General features: G+C 33.2%; 1 protein-coding gene across 3 annotated transcripts in view; it reads right to left on the minus strand.

Moving 5' to 3' along the window:
• Window positions 1–21,682, minus strand: part of LOC132797001 (transcription factor Sp9) — a 39,209-nt gene extending 17,527 nt beyond the window's left edge. Inside the window, exons 1-2 of one of the 3 annotated variants that reach the window (XM_060808400.1) lie at window positions 21,279–21,681; window positions 20,308–20,704 (exon numbers count right to left, since the gene is read on the minus strand). In XM_060808400.1, the coding sequence (XP_060664383.1) occupies window positions 20,308–20,424 (117 nt within the window). In that variant the 5' untranslated portion in view covers window positions 20,425–20,704; window positions 21,279–21,681. Of the gene's footprint in view, window positions 1–20,307 lie in introns of all 3 variants that reach the window. The other 2 variants (XM_060808401.1, XM_060808399.1) reach the window with 2 other exon arrangements.
• Between the last annotated feature and the right edge of the window lie 248 nt (window positions 21,683–21,930).

Consider the following 21,930-nt stretch of genomic DNA (forward strand, 5'->3'; position numbering starts at 1 on the left):
CCAATGTGGTTGCTATCGCTATGTTGCTGTTGCTGTTGGTGTGTTGCTCTGTTGCTGTGTTGCCATTGCCGTTGTTGTCAGTCGACATGCGGTGTGTTTGCGGTAATTGCAAATTGCAGTGGCATGCAGCTGCGGCCTCTAGAGAACGAGAGCCGCTAACAGATGGAACCACAGACCAGCAACCAGCGACCAGCAACCAGCGACCAGAGACCAGGGTTCGGTTTGGCTTGGTTTGGGTCTCTGTCTATGCTATAACTTAGTCTTAAGCTGACGGTGGCTATTAATTAAAAGTGACGAGTGTGTATTACGTGGCTGGCTGCTTCACCACGTACACCGCACATTCGCGTAGCACGCCATTCAAACCCAGAGAAGAGAGTGAGATAGAGACCAAGACTCGTATCAACAAAAACAACTTATCTAAGCGACAATATATGCATACTCGCTTAATATTGATAAATTAAGTAAATTAGAAAAACACAATGCATTGCGGCTTACTTCCACTAATTGCAATTGCTCAAACTAATCGCATGCACTTTAGTCTTTTATTTCATCTCCCCACCCACTCCCAGCATATTCATCATTTTAATCATTTTTTTAACACGTACATATCTATTAGAAACAGACTGAATTCAATTCAAAACACTTTCCTACAGTTAATAATTCAATCTAAATTTGAGAAAAAAAACTTGTTTCACTGCATTTTTGTGATGAGTTTGTTCGACGACATCAAATTGGGGCAATCTTAACAGGCTTTGAAAGACCCAAATGTAGTGGAATAAATATTTAAGCTGTTCGGTATATTTTAGTATTTTATTGGTATAATAAAGTGGTAAAATTATTGGTATATTTTGATGTAGAAATTCATTATACTTCATCATATATTTCATATATATTCATCATATATTTTTTAACATATTTAAAATTAAATTTTGTATATTGGTATATATTTGAAGAGTAGAAATTCTTAAGCTCAAATATATTTTAGTATTTTTTTGGTATAATAATGGTATATTTTAAAGTAGAAATTTAGAATCTCGTATCATATAATATATCGTTTAACATATTTCAGTATTTTTTCGGTATATTAAATTTTGTATATTGGTATATATTTGAAGAGTAGAAATTCTTAAGCTCAAATATATTTTGGTATGTTTTCGGTATGATAATTTGTTAAACTTTTTATTTTTTCGCTACAATAATTTTGTACTTTTTTTGTATTGATAGATGTTTAAATAGAAGACATTCTTAAGCTCATATAATACATCTTTTATGTATTTTTTAGTATATTTATTTGGTATATTTTAACGAAAATACTGTCTTTGTACTCTTTTTCTGCTTCTATTAAAATACGCTTTGAAAGACCCTTTGAAATAACCCTAAAAATGTGTTTACTGTTAACAAACATGATCGATCAATGCTTAAGAATACATTAAATAAAATACCGTTAATATTCACTTAATAAGTTATCTCAAAAATTGCCTGTTAGCACCTACAAAATCACAAGGCATATCGAAGAAGTGTCAAATGGGAGATAAAACAGTTTGCCATATTGATCTTATTCATTTAGTTGCACTTATCTGAGATTGGGTTAGTGCGATTTACATTCATAAATATACCATTGATAACTGACTCGAAATGGTTATGACAACGGCAAAATACAAAACGCAAAATAAATAACCCAAAAGCGAAGAAACAAAAAAAAGTCAGACGTTCGTCTGCCTCATTCGGTCATCTTTGTTGTTCGATTCATTTGAATTAGCTCTATATATGGGATATGGATATGAAGTTGGAGTTGAGATTGGAGTTGAAGTTGAAGTTGGAGTCCAGGCTTAAGTGCGGAACCCGAATGAAACTCACGCCCCGCTGTGAATGCTTCATTCAGTGAGTTCCCAAAATGCTGCCGAATGTATTCACAGTGTCTGCATTTTGTATATTTCACAGTGGCTGCTTTTGCTTTTCGGCTTCTGCTGCTGTCACTGCCACTGCCCCAGACTCAGACTCTGTTTCTGTTTCTGTATTTCTGTTTTGTGGCTCTGCCTCTGCCGCTTCTGTGCTGTCCGTCTGTCTGTCCGTCTGTCTGTCCGTCTGTCCGGTTGTGGCTCTTTGCCTCTTTTGCATATTCATTTGGAAGTGGTAGACAACAACAGCAGCAGAACACCGGTAGCCAATTGCCTGGCAGTTTAGGTTGCACCAATTCATTTAATAATAAATAATAAAAAAAAAAAACGCAAAAAAGTGCATAAAAAATATATGTGGAAAGACAAAGAGTTTGCGTTCGCTGTGCAAAAATGTTACTTATTGATTTCAGTAGCGTTGACACTGGCTACAAGTTTAGTGTTTAGCTGGTTCCAGTTTTTTTTGCTTTTCAACGTGTTGACTTTGATTAATGCCCATAAAAAACATTTACGAGACAACTATAAAGAAACTCGCTCAATCGCTTGATGTTGACCAACATTGTGCACAATTATCTGCATATATTGAAACCAATTTAGTTTGAAGTGGAATGAAGTTGAGTTTAAAGCTACTTCCCCGATAATATAGTACTATATAATGCGAATATTTATTTACTTTACACTCGTACTATTTTATGGCAGGCATTTAAAAAGTGCTTATCTAGATAATTGATTGTCATATTCTTTGACCCCGCTGGACAAAACGAATGAATGAAAATAACTATATAAATATGAAAAAAAAAAGCATACAATATGAATAGCGGAGAATCAAACAAAATAAGCTGCTAAACAAGAAAATTATGATTAATATTTAATGACTCAATAAATCAAATCTGTGTAAGTGTGTGTGTTTGCCATATTGTGACTAGTTATTGTCATTGTTGCTATTGTTATTTTTATTGAGCATTAAATGACTAATTAACAAAACACAATAACACCATATAGCAAACAGTAAAGCCAGATAGACACCATCGATTAGCTTGGCCAACAACAACAACAACTATAATATAGATGGAATTTTAGCGTGGAGAGTGGAAAACAAGCCATAAAAATTGATCATTTCTGATGAATTCCACACACGAAAGCCAACAGCTTAACACAAAAAAACAAAAAAACAAAAAACAAAGAGAAAAAAACGTGAAATGAAAATTCATTTTCGTTGTTGGCTAAACAGCAAAATCATTTCGTTTTAGTTAACAATTTTTATAGGCAGTTAGCAAGTTGCACCATAATTATGAGCAGAACTTCGAGCTCAATTTGAAGCTCAAGCAATATCTCAGGTCCACGAAAATATGACCCATAGACTTCTTCTTCTTCTTCTTCTTCTTCTTCTTCTTCTGCTTCCTAGCATGCACTTTGTTGCCGATGCCTTTTATTATCAGCATTTTTTTTAGGTGCAAAGTAGAAAATTACAACCTGAACACACGCTAACTTTGACTGCACAAAATAACTCCCCCAGCTGCAGACAACCAAAGACTCCGAGATCTATGCGATCTATGAGAGAGAAAGAGCAAAGGGTTTTTTCCATTTTTCTTTCTTTACCGAAAATTGCCAGCAATTTTCAAACAACAACGTTTAGTTTTTCTTTTTTTTTTTGGCTTAGACGATGCTTGACTGCAGAGTCAAGTTTTTTTTCCTCCTGGAGACGAATGTGGGAACAACGCGCTTGGCGACGAATCTTATAAACGTTTTCGATTTTTAATATAGTAAAAAAAAAAAGCGAAATAAATAAAATGCAGTCGTTGTAACTTTCTCTTTCGCTCTTGCTTGAAAACTGTTCTCTGATCTGGCTAATCGTACGCAAGCGAACAAGGAGTCGTTGTTGTGGTTGTTGTTGCAGCTGCCTGCAAGGCAAATTTGTCATGTCAACAGCAGCGAACAGCGAGCGGCAGCAACGTTTTCTGTCAGTCGCTCTTGACAAACAACTGGAGTGGACAAAGGTGATGTTGCAATTCTCATCAATGGCACAGCCATTGAGAAAATTGTGTGTACTGGAATTTAATTCATTGCCTTCAAATGGCAGCAACAGTAGCAATTGCTGTCGCTGTCGCTGCTGGTTGCTGCTGCTGCTGCTGGTTGCTGGTTGCTGTTCTTGCTATTTGCATGCAACTTATTTATCAAACAAGCAAGCGCAGCAAAAGCTGACAACAATTTGTGCGCGAAACACATTTCGATTCAAAAAAATGTTATGTGGTAGACGCTGCCATCCGTATCAGCAGCAACCACAACAGCAGCCACAACAGCAACAACTTCGATACACAAACTTGACTTGGCTTGTGGCCAATAGTGGGCGTTGCATAAAATTTCGTTACGTTTCAATTGCATTTGGTGCATATTTTGTCGCCGCCGTTTGAAAATAGACCGTATAAAAATATGCATACCTCAACGGATTTTGGCACGACAGCACAACACAGCAACAGCAACATCGACAGCAACAGCAACAGCAACGCCAACAAATCCCGCCCACTTTATCACAACTCAAAGGCAAAGACGTCGCAGTAACAATATTTTTTTATTCTCTCTCAATTTTTTTTTTTTTGTCGTGGGCAATGTGCCCTCAAAATGAAATTGAAACTGAAACGAGTTTTAACTCTGTTGCTGTTGCTGTTGCTGTTGATGTTGCTGTTGTAGGTACTAACTACAAGTATGAGTATGTTGCTATGTTCGCTATGTTGCCTTGCAGCTTTATGTCCAGCATCGTGCCATGGCAAATCAATCAATTTGCTTGCCTCGCTTGGCATACTTATACCCTGTAAATATGCTCTGCGAAGCGGCAACCGACTCACAATCAAATTTTGTGGAGATACTAGATTAGTTTTCATATTACAACATTGCTTAGCAGCTGAGAATTGTTTTTCAAACTATTTTTCACAAAATTCAGATTATTATTTATCAAGCTCAAGAAAATTTAAGTTCAACAAAAATCCAAATTTTGGAAATGCTTTTATTATTCATTTTTCATTGTAAAAATATGTTTGGTAGTTAAAAGTTATATTTTTTACCCATTTTTGAGATTATTCGTATTATTATTATCGAGAGTATTAATCAGTATTTTTTTTATTCTACATTTAAGAAAATGCTAATTCGAAGATTAAGATAAAGTAATTAATAAGTTATTAATCTTTTAATGAATATTCGGAATTCGCAGTTTAACATTTAATTATTAAACTCAACAGAAAATATATTCATTTGATCTAGTATGTTTTTTATTAATATCAATTTATTGACGAAAAAGAACTTAAGCTAAAATAATCATATTTATTCCTCATTTAAAAAAAATATGAATTGAAATATTGCAAAATCATGAAATAAAATCATCAAATATTAATTATATTTCTAAAAATATAAATAGAAATCTTGAATAATCATAAAATAATCATAATCATAATTTCTTATTTTGAAAAATATGAGTTTAACTCTTTGGAAAATATCAATATTGTTTCAAATCTTTTTTGCTATTAACTATTCTAATAAAATGTGTGTAAAAGCAATTTAACTGATATATTATTTAGCTAACTTTTTTTGATAATAAAATCAGTTGAATCAATTTTGTATAATCTTTTATTTCACTGCTTCGAACTGTGCAGAGAGTATCAGATAGTCGATCATTTGGCTGTTTTGGCGTTCTCACTTATATTTTGTTTATGTTGATGTTGCTGTTGATGCTGCGGATAATCGTTGCGCTTCATCATGCCACAAAACATGAAACATGAACATCATCAACGCCATTTGAACGAGTGCCGTGTGCAAAGTTATAAATCGAATTTTCGAACGTTTGACTAGAGTCTCTTTTTGACTCTGAACTGAACTGAGTCTGGTGAGTGCATTGAAATCGTCGAGGTGATTTCATTTTGCGACTCACAATGTGGCCCAAAAAAATGTGAAATGAAAAAATGAAAAGCAGCAGAAGAAGAAGAGGGCATATAAAATGTTTAAGTACACGCTCGCCTGGTGGTAATCACTGCAGATACGAGTTCGAGTACACATTAAGCGGCATGCTTCATGCGGCATGCGGCATGTGGCATGCGGATTATCGTTGCAGTTGCCGCCGCTGGGAACTTAACAGCCACAGCAACGGCAACAGCAACAATGATTGCATATTTTAGTAGTAGAAGAAGAAGAAGAAGAAGATGTTGACCTTATGACTGACTGCCTTATTAGATGTTTGAGCTTTAAGCAAATTATGCACCTTTTTTTAGTTTTTGGTTTTTGAGTTGCCTTTAAGCGTTTTTTGAGCTGTCGTCAAAGTGTTTTTCTTTTTTTGTTTGTCAGACTTGCAAATAACGGACTTCTTTAATCGCAATGTTCTTGTAGTGCAATAATACGGTTTGTTAATTAAGCGCACTTTTCATGAACATCAAATGAAAACAAGTACGAATGTGCCAAGCGCTGTTGCTCGACTGTGAAATACCCTGTAGCAACAGTGTGTTGCTATTTAAATTGGTTTGCTTTGCTCTGCATGTTGTTGATTTCTTTTTGCATCTAAAGATAACTAATATACCCTACTCCTCAGCTTGAATGCTGAGTATCAAACGCGTCAAACAGTGGGCAATAGCATGGCAACACGCAACTGCAACTGCAGCAGCAGCAACGACATGCAATTTTCTCTTCTAGGTATGCATAATGAATCTAAATGTAATGTGGCAAGCAGCAACGCCAACGCAGTGGCAATGGCAGTTGGCAGTTGCAGTTGCAAGTGGCAAGTGGCAAGTGGCAGTTGCAAGTGCTCGGCTCTTGCATGCATTTGTCAATTTAGCATGCCATCAAACATCCTTTCAATTCTTTTTGACAACAGCCGCCGATTTGACACTGTATTAATGTCATGCCATATGGCTGGCTGCCTCGCTGCCTCGCTGCAGCATTTGCATGCCTCGCTAGAATGCAACGCAGCATTGCAACTGCAAGCGGCAGCAACAGCAAGAGCATCTGAAGCGAAGCGACGGCATTGAGCATCACTTCACTTGTCAACGCGTCTCGCTAACGAGAGCATCATGAAATGACTTTTTACGACTTCATTTAATATTTAACACAATCTTTACAACAATGCTGCTGGCATTGTGGCTGCCCCTTTGCCACTTGCCACTTGCCACTTGCCGCCCGCCTGCTGTTTATTGCCTTGATCTTGCTTTTACTTTTGCTCTTTCTCACATACTACATACTATATATATATAACATATATAGTATTGCCGTTACGAGCTGCAAAGCGACACGGCGTCGAAATCATGAGCGCAATGAATGATCGTTTTATTCGATGCTTTGACAGTTGTTCAATTGATGTCTGATTTTATCGCATTTACAGTGATTGGAACAGCAGAAGACTTTTCTTTTTTTGTGTGTTTGAATTGACACTTTTTTGTGTCTTTCATATTTACATATTTATATTTTTAATGCAAAGAACATATTCATTTATGCATAACTTAGCAGCTTCTCTTATTTGCTGAAAAATTAATTTTGAAAATATATTCAAATTAAAACAAACAAAATTGAAAGCAGAAAATCCAACTACAAGTTAAGAAACTTATTCGCAAAGCATTTTGGTAATATTTGAAGAATGTATTTAAATTAATATACCGAAATAATACTGAATGTAGATTTGGTATGTTGAAATACGACTACACTCAATGTAGTAAAATGCAGTCAAATACATTATACTGCAAAAAATACTGAAATATACCTAAATGTATACCATTTGGTATATTGATATACCAACACATTCAATATATACTTTAGGAGTGCGCATTAAAATGCAGTAAAATACAATATACCAATAAAAATACAGACACATATCAAAATGGACATTTGGTATGATAATATACTAACACATTCAATATAATTAAAATACAGTCAAATGCATTTTAAAAATAATGAAATATACCTAAATGTATATCATTCGGTATATAAATATACTAACACATTCAATATATACTTTAGGAGTACGCATTAAAATACAGCCATATACAATATACCAACAAAAATACTGGCACGTCCCTAAATGCACATTTGGTATATTGATATACTAACATATTCAAAATAATTAAAATACAGTCAAATGCATTTAAAAATACTGAAATATACCTAAATGTATAACCATATGGTAAGTTGATATACTAACGTATTCAATATATACCTTAGTATGAATGCGCATTAAAATACAGTCAAATACAAAATACCAAAAAAATACTGACGCACGCCAAAATGCATTTGGTATAATAATATACTAACATATTCAATATATACTTTAAGAGTGCGCATTAAAATACCGTCAAATACAAAATACCGAAAAAATACTGACGCACGCCAATATGCACATTTGGTATGATAATATACTAACACATTCAATATATACTTTAGTAAAATACAATATACCAACAAAAATACATATTAAAATGGGCATTTGGTATATTGATATACTAACACATTCAATATATACCTTAGTATGAATGCGCATTAAAATACAATCAAATACAAAATACCGAAAAAATACTGGCACATACCAAAATGCACATTTGGTATGATAATATACTAACATACTCAATATATATTTTAGGAGTGCGTATTAAAATGTTGTAAAATACAATATACCAACAAAAATACAGACACATATCAAAATGGATATTTGGTATATTGATATACTAACACATTCAGTATATACCTTAGTATGAATGTGCATTAAAATACAATTAAATACAAAATACCAAAAAAATACTGATACATGGTATATTGATATACTAACACATTCAACATAACATAATTAAAATACAGTCAAATACATTATGCCGCAAAAAAAAGTACTGAAATATACCGAAATGTATATTTGGTATACTTATATACTACTATACTCAATATATATTCTTTCGGAATGCGCATTTAAATGTAGTATACCCTATGTGTACAGACTTGAGAGCGGTATATTCACAGCTAAAGCAGAATAATGAATTAAACACTTTTACGACCATCGTCAGCGCTCGTTTCCTGTCGGAAGAGAACTCAGAACGAAGAAGATTCCGTTGCATTCTACGCGTCTGCCAATGACACAGACACAACATTCTTCTCGTTGCTGTTGCTCTTGACTGTTGTTGACTCGTCAATCAGCCACACTTCAACACTTGCCAGAAATATGGCCGCATAAAAAGGCATGAAATGCAGTACAACAACAACAACCACAACCACAACAAGACATAAACACACACACAGAGACAAGAATTTCACATGGGTTCCGTTGCCGCCTTTGCTTGGAAGCCTTTCTTTCCTGCTATGCGTCCTATATCATTTGTAACGCCCATTGCACCCCACACACACACACACACACAACATACATAACTTTAGAGAGAGATCTGCTTAGACAAATAGACAACATTATACCGTTACTGTGCTACATTGTTTCATAGTTCATGCTCATTAAACATTGCCCTGAAGGGTGTAATAAATTAGTGACAAACTGAGTTGGTACTAGGAAGGATCTTAGATAGATTATCCACATAGCGAGGAATGTATATTGTTCAGTTTTGCAATCTCTATAGAGATATATCAACGTATTAACCGACAATATTTAGTATTGATGATACCATTTAGTATTTTGGCATACGGTTGCAAAATCACAAATACCACAAATTTTTATTTTTATCTTTTTTTTTGAGATCTTGTAGGTATAACTTATTTATTTATTTATTTATAAAAGTAGACAAAAATTTATAAAAAATTTATATCAATAGGTATAACTTATTTTAATACATATTCCACAAGCGTAGTAAAAGTTAAATGAAGTCGTTTTTTACTAATTAACGAAAGTTGTGCCATTTTTATGTTGCATATTAAAAACTTTAATAAATATAGTTTCTAATAACTCAATTAAGATCGGTTGATGAATCTGCATAGTTTCAGAATTTTTTGTTTGTTTTAGCTAAGCACAGTTTCAGCTATACATTTTTTGTTAAAATCGCTTTAATTTAAAATTCTGTGTCTGAACTGAATTTCAATTTGACTTAATACGAGAAAATAAATATATTTCTTTACTTTTTAACTTGAAATTCAGTTTTATATTACGAAATGCAGTCACGTTTAAATTAAAAATAATATTTTTTTATGTTCTATAAGAATGAATATTGTTTAACACTTTGAAGTGAATGTATTTTAACTTTCTACTGTTTTACTTTTGTCTAATTCGGTATTTTTTATTTCAGGATAATCGGTTAACTCAACTATATTTTTGATTAATTTAGTTTAATTTTTTTGTAGTTATTTCAAGCACAACCCGCATCTTATGAACAATCCTGCTTTCTGCGAGGGTATTCGAATCAAACAACCAAAATTGCTGTACACTTTAGACACGCATCCCAGAGACGTCAGAGCCTGGCCCGCGTTTTTTTTCCCCTCCCCTCGTGCCCCCTTTTTTTGGGGCCATCTCTTATATGGCTCTCTCGATTTTTATATCGAATTCAGAGACCCAAAAGCCAGCGACTGCGACTCCGACTGCGCCTTTTCGGTATGATTATCACAATTATCTGTAATTCAGACCATAAATCATTTCATTCTGCAACAAACTTTATACGTAACCCAATCTGTTGCAGCTGAAGCTGTTTTTCAACTCCTTTTTTTTTGTGTATAAACATTTTTGCTCGTTTTTGTTTTTAGCAATTTGTACAAGAGTTTTGCACAAAATAGATACGTGTAAATAAATAAATTTACTTATGCATCGATTTGACTTAAGCTGATACTCGCTTAAGACACTTGTTCAACACCAAACCAAAAAAAAAAAACGAAGAAATTTACAGCACGATCAAACAATTCGAGTTTCGTGTGATTGCCAATGAATCGACTGAGTGAGTGAGTGAGTGAATAAGTGAATGAGTGAATGAATAAGCTCTAAAGGGACTCGAACTTCGATCGTTGCGAGTTTGCGAGTTGCGAGCCAGGCCAACAACAAGTTGTTATTATACTCACAGTTGTGGTTATTGCTGTTGCCAAGCATTAAAATTGATTAACTCATGAAGTTGCATTCAAATCAACATCAACGTTTTAACTTTGCGTCAACAAAATGCTTAACAAGTCCATAGGTTTCATTTCTGACCTTTTCGTTTTCTTACGTAGCACTTATGTAATCTCTAGGTAAAAGTATTCTTGACACTACAAACTAAACACATATATTTATATCAGCAATATTTCTCTAATTAGCTAGTTATGAAATTACACATTTTTCTAAAACAAATATACATTCTTTTTATTTATTTATAGTCCAAAAATTGTTTGAACTTTTGTTCATATGGTAATAAAAAACTGTTGTTTAAATATATGACTGACAACCAAATGAAATATTTGAATAAATTACCATTTGATTATTAACTAATTTAACGTACATTTCTCAAAATTAAAGAAATTTTAAGAAATATTATTACACAAGCATTTTGTATGAAAAATATATTCATTTGGTTACGCATAACATTACAAAAAAGTTCATTTTTTATTTTCCAAATTTAAGCATTTTATACATAAAGAAGTAATATCAATATATGGAAAATATATTCAATTCATTACACATCATATTACAAATAAGTTTACTTTAACAGAGCAAAAATTAAAAAAAAAAACATATGAATTATAAATGAAAAATGAAAAGAACTTTGAATATTTCTCCTTTAACCCAAGTATTTTCCATATACAATTATTTGCTGACATTCAATTCGAATAAATATGTATAAAATGAATATTAATTTTGTTATTAACATCAAAAATGATGTTATTAAATATTCGTACACATTCGAGAGCAATATGTAATAAAGTGGGAATTTTACTTTGTAAATAATTATATGCGCTAAAACTTCTTTCTAATACTTTTCTGTAATATCATTATTAAGATAGAACAAATTAAATCAGTTTGTACTCGTTTTTTTTTTTACATTTTCTTTGTGTAATATATTAATGGGTCTGTTCTCTTTTTTTACCAGTTCTCTGTGTTATATCATTATAAAGAAGAAACAACTTAAACGTCGCTGTACTCTTTTCTTGTATTTTAAATTCACTTCCTCTTGTGATATATTCATATATTAATATCAATTAAAGTGTTTTAAAATGCATAAATAATATTAATAAATTATGAAATTAAAATTTGATATTCTTCTCATACGCATAGCAGGCATAATAAATAGTTTACCAAGTGCCGTTGTTGATGATATCATAATGAGTGTTTTACTCCGAGAGTATGTACTAAATAGCTCGCGGGCGTTGAGGGCGTGGCCCGTAGTATTCGTTGTTGTTGTTGTTGCGTTGTGTTGTCAGCGGTTGTCAACTGTTAAGTTACATTGTAACGTCAAAGTAAGGTGCAGTGCACGTTTGTAAGTGTAAGTGTTAAATAATAGACAGACGAACGGACAGACAGACAGAAAGAGACAGAAAGAGAGAGAGAGAGAGAGCTCTACAATATGGTGATGTGATGGCAAATTGTGCGCGTTAGCGTTGTATTATTTTGATATGCCTGGAACTTGACTCCTGGCCCATTAACATTAACTGTGTGCTCAAAGTATAAAGTACGTTATCGCGACGTCAACACATTTGCTAATTAGAAAAACACTGAAACACAGCCCTCCACTTGGGTATGCAATTGTTGTTGTCACTCGTATACGTATTTGTAATTGTTGTTGTTGTTCTGAAGTGAATGAAAGTCGTTTTAGCGCTTAAGATGCGATCGGTAATCTAATCAGTTTCAATTTAACTTGTTCTCATACAAAGTATTTTAAAAAATATTAAAACGTTTAGCTTTGACAGTTCTTGAATAAGCTTTTAGTTTATTAGAGAATTGAAATTACCTTCGATTTGAAACTAAAATAAACTTCGTCTGTATATAACATAAAAACGAAAATGTTATACACTGGAGTTTTTAAAACCAAGAACATTCGTCTTAAAAATTGAGTTCTTAAAATAAGAAGAACAAATTCTTAAAACTAATAACATTAGAATGAAAAATAAATATATATATAAATATACGATTTTTCTTATCAAATGTTCTTGAAATCAAGATGTCGTTTCTAACATTAGGATTTTTATGTTCTTGAGGCACTTTTTAGACCAAAATTCTTAGCCTTAAGATAAAAATCATAACATTAAACTATGTGTATATATTAATATGAATACGTATATGAAAAGATCTCTTTCCTCTTTCCTAATAATTGTGATTGAGCAACTTCTTAAATGAGCTTTTTAGTTTATAAAGTTATTCTAAGAAACTGAAATTCCAATTGAGCTTGATCTATGGTATAAAGAAGAATTCTTTTGAAATTGAAACTACGATTGAACTTGGTCAGTATAAAGAACAAATAAGAAAAGTTCCCAAAATTAGTATTCGCACCTCTAAGGAATTCAACCAGACAGATAGATATATAGTACACACTTATGTTTATACACATATATGAACAGATCTCTTCCCTCTTGCCAAATAACTGTTCTTCAACAATTTCTTGAATACACTTTTAGTTTATTACGGAACTGAAATTCCGATTGAACTTCATCTGAAGTACAAATAAGAGTTCTTTCAGAACTGAAAATCATATTGAACTTTACTGTATTTGATCTGTATAAAGTACAAATAAGAAAAGTTCCCAAAATTAGTATTCGCACCTCTAAAGAATTCAAAAAGACAGGCAGACAGAATAGAATAGATCTCTCGCTCCTCTTATCTATTATAATAGATAGACTTAAGCCATATATATCTACACTTATGTGAATAGATCTCTCGCTCCTCTTATCTATTATAATAGCGACTATAATTATATGCAAGTTTGATTCACACATTTTCACATGCGTTTATTGAAAAAAGAAAAATTCGAATGAAAATTGAATGAGAACAGCAAAAAAAAAAAAAAAAAAAAAATAAAGTAAAGGCGGCACTTGTGAAGCGCAGGCGACGTTTTAATGCTCACTTCCACATTATTTGCCTCTGCTCTACTTACACTTAGTACAAAAAGTATGCGACTCTCTCTCTCTCTCTCTCTTTCAGGTCTGGTACGTGACCTCTCTGCGGTGGCATTTAACTCAGAGTCTCCGAGAGAATTTTCCGCAGCATCATGCCAACTAATTTTCCCAAATAATTCATGTTAATTGCGTTGGCAAAAGGTGAAAATCCACATGTCGTTGAGGCATTCATTAAGCCAACTCATATACATATATAAAATAAATATGTCAAGGAAGAGTCAGAAGAGAAGGAAACTTGCAGGAAAAGTGTAAAGTACTTTAATACGAAAAGTAATCAATAAATCGCTATTTAATTGTAAAACGTTTTGCATCAAATTGAAATCGCTTCAAAACGTGAGCTTCCAATATTTGTTCAAAATGTGTGTTGCGATCGTTTCTCGGCATGAGATCGACAGACGGAATCTATGAAGAAAACCGCGGGACGTCTCTGCTGACAGCGACTCAACTGAACTGAAGTCAGGGCTACCGATGGCTCTCTATACCGTATACCGTATACCGTATAGCGACGCCCTGGCGCCTAACCAAGTTGAGAACACAACAAATTAGTCAATGACGCGGCAGATTTTGGCCACAGCTGGCTTCGAGACCGAGAGAAGCCGCTCACTGAGTATTTGTATTTTCATTAATATATTATTGCTTAATTTCTTTTGTTATGCTGATTATGCCGACAGACAGCGGCGGTGAGCAAACGAGGCCCAAGCCCCAGGCCGAGGCCAAAGATAGAAGAGCAGCAAGTCAAGCAAGTCAAGCAAATCCAGGAGAGTATAGAGAGATATATATACATACTATATGTATGTATGCGGGGGAATAAAACGTTCGACGTTGCATGATTTTCAATAATTTAACAGCCAACAAAAACATACATTTCAATACGATATTTCTCTAAAAAACTTTTTTTTCTTTCTGTCTCTCTGTCTTTCTTTCTCGCTTTTCGACTCTTTAGCTGTTTTACTGTTCGGTCTGCAACACATGTTTTTTTCTGTATTTCTGTTTTTTGTGGGCATAAATGATAATTTCAGTTTGGCTTTGGTAATTAATCATTTTTTGGTTTTTAAGTTTTTTTAGTTCTTTTTTTTTGGTTTTGGTGGGGTTTTTGTTGTTGTTGCTGCTGTTGTATCTCGTGTCGCGTCTTTAAACGCTATTAATTGAAACCAATGCCCATGTGTAACTTTCTTAAACAGACCCTAAGATTAGAGTGGTCCAGTCCAGCTAGCCAAAAGCTGAACTAGTCTCTCTACACACTTTGGCTTTGGCTTTGCTTTGGCTTTGCGGCTTTGAACTTGGCCGACAACACGTTTGTAAAATGATTGATTGATGTGGTATTCATTTTAATAAACGCCTGCATGCCACAGCTCCATCTACTACTACTACTATATGTACATATATGCATACCATGCTCAACTCGATACTCGATAGTCCAGCAACAACAACAACAACAACAACAGCGACAGCGACCTGTTCGGACTCTAACTGCGACTTCAACTTCAGTTCTGACCTCGGTTTTGCGGTTTTGATACCCAATGCAAGTGGCCAAAAGAGGAGTAATACATTTATGCATTATTTAAGATTGTCTCACACTAAACTATACCATAGAAAGTACAACAGTTGAAGCAAATATTTATTCAATATGTGAACTGCATAATATAATATTTTCAACCAACAACTTTCATATAAATAAAGTGTATAAACATTCTTAAAAGTTTCTCATTAAATTATTATTAAATCGATTATAGAATATTTCTAAACTTTTGATAGAAATAATTATAATAATCATAATAATAATAATACTTTTATGAGCACACTAAATTATACCATAGAAAGAACATCATTTAAAGCAAATATTTATTCAATATGTGAACTGCATAATATAATATTTTCAACCTACATTTTAATTTAAGATTGTATCGAAACAAAATATTTATTGAACATATGAGTATAATATTTCCCACCTACACCTTTCATATGAATAAAATGTATAAACATTCTTTAAAGTTTCTCATTCAATATAATAATATAACATTTCTAAACCTTCGATGGAAATAATATTAATAACAATACATTTATGCATAAGATTGTCTAGCCCTAAACTATATTATAGAAAGTACAACATTTGTAGCAAATATTTATTTAACATGTGTTCAACCTAAAACTTTCATCAAGATAAATTCTATTAACATTCTTTAAAGTTTCTCATTGAAAATAGTAATAGAAACATATAAATGAAATCATTTATGTTATATTTTAAATGCATTTAAATGAGTCACTTTTATAGAATGTAAAAATATTATATTTTTATGCAAAACTCTTGATCAAAATGAATATTTTGAATGCACTTGAACGATTTACATTAAGATTTTATTTAGTATAGAATATATTAATATAATATTTGCAATCTTCGATTAAAATAACTTCCATCAAATTTTGAAGTACATTTAAATGACTCGCAGCAAAGTATCCTCATAAAAAAAATATATTATATTTAAAATGACGCATATTTTCATGGATTATAATAATACAAAATTTCTAGCCTAAGGCTTCGATAGAAATAAATATTTAGAATCCAATTCCAATCACTTAAGAATTGAGATATGATTGATTCTTATTCTTATTGAACATAATAATATAATATTTGAGGTCTTTATCTCTTATAGAAATAAATTTATTATAAATAAATACATTATTGATATGCATTTAAATGGTGTTATCTTTCTCATGGAATATCGCTCTTACTGAATCTAGTAACATGACATTTCAAGCCTTAACTTTTGATACATATAATTATTATTAAATTTAGAAGGTATATTTTAGTCAATCTTTATTCTCTTTCCTTTTTTTTATGACATTATGCATACGCAGTTACGTGGGGTCTTCACTTTACCTCCCAGCTTGCAGTCTTAGCAATCCATGGATTTCTATGAGATAACAGATATATATCATAGCATATCATAGCATAGTATAGTCTCTATACTTGACTGCCTTATTGGCGTTAGTAGCTCTATAAAAAGTGTCATTTAATTTGCCTTGCCATGGAACATGACCATTAGCAGAAAGGCAGCAAAAGACTTGCAGACAATTGACAAATCAGAATATGTGAAGCAATTACAATTCTTTCTATAAAGAGTGACGAAAATGCTCATCTCATTGCAATAAAGAATTTCATTCGTTATTACAATAAAATAATGAATAATAGTAAACAAATTTTGTTATCCAATTTGAACAGTTAGGATATAAGAAATTCATTACTAAATATGTATGTACTTCAAATATAAACATAGCTACGAAAAATTCGAAATGAATTTATTTTTCATTTAGTTGGCACAAAGCGTCGAATGAATATATCATATATTATATATGTATGTAGCTAGCTAACATTAATTTTTCATAGAGATCAAACAGAAATTAAATTTGTCTTCTGCTCTTCTCCTGACAAGTATTTATTTTCAGTTGCGTCGGAAAAAAAATGATATCAAAATAATAGAACAACATTTATGTGCTTCATTTCAATAAAAAAATGTTGTTAAGGACTAAAATTTAACAAACTTGAAGGCCTTAGTTAGTGGGGCTCATCTCAAAAGGAATTGTATTCGTTATTACAATACACGAAAATTATTATAATAATAAATAAGCGCATTCATTTTATACCAAAAGGGAAATTCCTATAAATTCATTTATTAATACAAATTATTATTCGAGTAAATTGAATACAATTTTATAATCGATGGAGGAAGCATAAAGCAACCTAAGTACTAGAAATAAATTCTCACCAGATAGATTTAATCTGGATAATCAGCAATGCAGTCGAATATAGAAGTTAGCTTTCTTATAATTTAAATGGCATCTAAACTAAAATCGAATTCATTTCAATTCTAATATCTTAACTGGACATAGAAATGCATTTTCTAATAGTTTAAATGACATCTAAAATAAAATGCAATTCATTTAAATTCTAATATTTTAACAGCAGAGTTTTCATCACACGGAAATGCATTTTCTAATAGTTTAAATGACATCTAAAATAAATTCGAATTAATTTCAATTCTAATATCTTAACTGCACACAGAATTTTATTTTCTAATAGTTTAAATGGCATCTAAACTAAAATCGAATTCATTTCAATTTTAATATCTTAACTGCAGAGTTTTCATCATTTGGCAGCTAGTTAAAATGGCTGTGAAAATACATATTATATGTTAGAGTAACACTTGAATGTTGTAAATACATCATTATGCATAGAGCTGCGATTCTGTCTCTAATGTCATTAAGAGTATTTCAGAGCGGCAAACAATTAATTTTTTTGGTATTACGACTACTATGGAATTACCTTAGTTTAGTGATTGAGGTCGAAAGCGGTGCACATCAAAGGCGCTTCAAATTGATGACCTGAGTGCAAAAATCATTAAATGCTGCCAGTTAAGAGAGTGTTTTGGAGATCAGCACAGCACAGTCACAGTTATCCAGTTCATCATTAAAGTCTAAAGTCTAATGCCTACTTCCGTTTCGGGTTTCTTTTTTTTTCATTTGGTTTTTTTTTTGCATATCAGATCACACACAAAAATAGAAGTTAATGGCGCAATCTTCTCACTTTGCTCTTTGCTATCTTGTAACACAATACATGCATCAATATTAGATCACAAAGGCACAAAAGCAAAACACAAATCAGAAATCAAAAAATCAAAAATCATTCAATCGTTGCGTTCACACCTCAAGTGTTTGAATTGAGCTCGAATAATTGATTTGAGATACGAAAAAGGATAAGCGGCTTCTCTACTTTTTGCTCTCTCTGCATTTGTATCCTAGTATCCTTGTTTCCTTGTTTTTTTGTGGCCTGTATTCGTTGTATCTGTTAAGTCGAAGAAGCGTGAAGAATGCTGTGTAGCATTGAACAAGCCGCATCTAATTGATTTAGGCTGATGCAGCCTGTGACATTCATTCCAACTGATCCCGAAATACTTTCCATTCACCCATCATCATCATCGTGAACAACAACAAAAGAGCCTCGAAAATCCATCAGCAATGACTCCAGGATTTGCAAAAACTGCAAACGAGGATTACAAACTGGGTCATCAGTAAAAATACTTGTTGGCACCTTTTGCAAACATCATCACTGGGCATTTGTAATTCCTTAATTCCTTTCTTTACTCTCATTGTCTAAGCGCATATTTTGCTCATTCTGGCCATGGCCGAGTTTTCCTCATAAGCCACAAAAACAAACACGAGCAAATCTCTTGCCAATTCTTTTGTACCTGGCGCATAATTACAATGTGTATTATCAAATTTTCCGCACTTTGTGCGTCTTTAGCTCTGACGACGATTAGTTGCAGTGCCTCTTGAGCAAGTAAGCTGATCTTTTTAGTTGTTTTTTTTTATTTCTACGTACTACGAAATTTTAGATATTTTCATTTCAGTGTACAACTGTTTAACTAAGCACAATAAAAACTTCTTTGAAAAATAGTTATCTAACATTTTCCAACAAATTTACGATGGTTAAAATAATCAAACTTTATTATTGAGCAACTTTTTTCATTATGAATTGAAATTTAAACTCAAAACTTCACATAGACAAGAATATTTCGTTAACATAATATGAAGACGAAAAACATCCGAATAATCTTCAGTTATAAAATTATTCGCATGTAATTATTGTAGAGTACGACATTTTCAACAAACGGTAAAAAAAAATTGATAATTTGGCAAAATTGTTACAAATGTACAATAGAATTTTCTTCTTTAAAAAAGTACTTTATTTTTTAAGAATTTTACAGAATTACTTTATGCAAAGTTTTTAAGCAGAAGCCACAAAACTTGACTTTATTTCAAATAGAATTTTGCAACTTAACATTTGAGCTCACAAATTTGAGCTCAGTGAAATTCGTATTGGAATTCAAGTTTTTGAAGTAATTAAAGTGGAATTTGAAATATTTGTGTTGTATAAAAAATACAAAATTTGAATTACCTCAATAAGTAATTGGATCTAATTAGCCAAGTTATTCAACCAAAATCACACTGAAATTTTGGCTAAACAAAACCGAAATGCCAACTGTGATATATCTTTTGATAAAGTATTATATTGGAAAAATTTGAAATTCATTTCGACAAGTTCACTTTTTTGGCTACAAAACAAAAAATGCCAAATATAAAATCTATCTACTGATCAAGTATTATATTGGAAAAATTGGAAATTTATTTCCACAACTTAACTTTTTTGGGTACAAAACAGAAATGCCAAATATAAAATCTATCTACTGATCAAGTATTATATTAATTGTGCTTCAATTTACGAGTATTTCCTAAAAATTTGTTTTAAAATGAGAGAACAAGCAAACTTGACTTTGTGTAGTATTTTTTTGTGTATCTTTCACTATCTGAAAAATGTGAAATTGGTTCCGCCACTTACCGGATTTACTTGCGGTTTCTGCAGATGTGATGCTATATTTGTGATATTCATGCCAGCCATGGCCGGAATCTGTGAGCCATACAATTGGCCAGCCGTCGGGGTCATGTCCGTTAGCATTTTAGATGCTGCTGCCGCTGCTGCTGCTGCTGTTGCTGTTGCTGCCACAGCCGCTGCTGCTGTTGCAGTTGCAGTTGCTGATGTTGCCGTCGCTTTTGGTATCGTCGATGTTGTTGTTTTAAGGCGTACAATGATTGAAATTTGATTTTTCACTTACGCAAAACCAAAAAAAAAAAAATTCTAGAATTTGACTTGTTTAAGTTAGATGCGTTTTTATTTATTTATTTTTTATCTTTTTATTTTATTTGTTGTTGTTGTTTGGCTGCTGTCACTGTTGATGCTACGGAAAAATCACAATTATAGTAGAACACAAAACAAAACACGCGCGTCGCAAAACAATAAAAAATATGCAACAAAAATTATTGAAATTGCCGTTTTTGGTTTTTTTTTTGTTTTCTTAATGCACTTTTCACAGTCAAAATGTGTATTGTATTTGTTGTGTTGTTTTGTTTAACTTATTTGTTAGCAATATTCATTTACTTTTTGTAGTTGATGTTGTTGTTGTTGTTTAGATTGCTTTTTGTTTTGTGATTAAACTCTTTTCAAATGTTTTACCAAATGAAAGTGTTGAGCAGCAATTTTTGTTGCTGTTGCTGTTGTTGCTGTTGCTGTTGCTGTTGCAATTGTCACTGTCACTGACACACTGGGGATCTTTGCACTGGGATCTTTGAGAATCTGTTAGATGTTTTTTGTGTGTTGAGGATGCAACGGCAGGTGCGTTGCCCGACTCGGTGTGATTGGAGGTTGCACAATGTTTGTTGGGCAACGGGCAAAAAGGGAACACAAGCGAAAAAATGCACTAGACTCGGTAACTGAAGCGAAATGAATATAAAACCAACAAAAACCGGACGCACTTGCAAACTGTATGCTATATATCTTGGCTCGATCTGATAGATGTTTATTGTTATTGTTGCTGTATGCTGTTTGCTGTTGCCGTTGCTGTTGCCGTTGCTGTTGTTGTCGTTGTTGACGGCGGCGGCGACGACGTTGGCGACAAGGAGGCGCCTGCTGCTGCGGCTGCTGTTGTTGCTGCTGCTATTGCTGCTATTGCTGCTATTGCTGCTTAGCTGCTGCCTGCTGCCTGCTGCTTGGTTTGCTGCTGCCTGCCTGCCTGCTGCTGCACAAACAAACAAAATGTATCCGCGCAAAAGTTTTCGGCGTCGTCGCTGATCGTTCAAAGGCTTGCAACTGTTTCACGCGATGCCAGCGCAAACAAAAAGCTTGGGCCCCGTTCTCGTTTTGTCGTTGGCGGTGACTGCGGCGTTAACGTCAAGCATTGGTGGTGTCGTCGTCGTCGTCGTCGTTGTTTCAGGCAGAGGGCGCGTCAAAACAAGTTAGCCGGCGCGCCACTTTTGTGAGAGAGACCGCGATTTGCAATATTGTGTATTTTTGTGTGTGTTTCGCTTCAGCTATGCACGCTGCTAAACTGAGAGAGCGCAACAGCAACACCAACACCAACAGCCAAACGAAGCAGCGACCCAACACACACACAAAAGCAAGCTGGCG

Source organism: Drosophila nasuta, chromosome X, assembly GCF_023558535.2.
Source record: "Drosophila nasuta strain 15112-1781.00 chromosome X, ASM2355853v1, whole genome shotgun sequence".
NCBI lineage: Eukaryota > Metazoa > Arthropoda > Insecta > Diptera > Drosophilidae > Drosophila > Drosophila nasuta.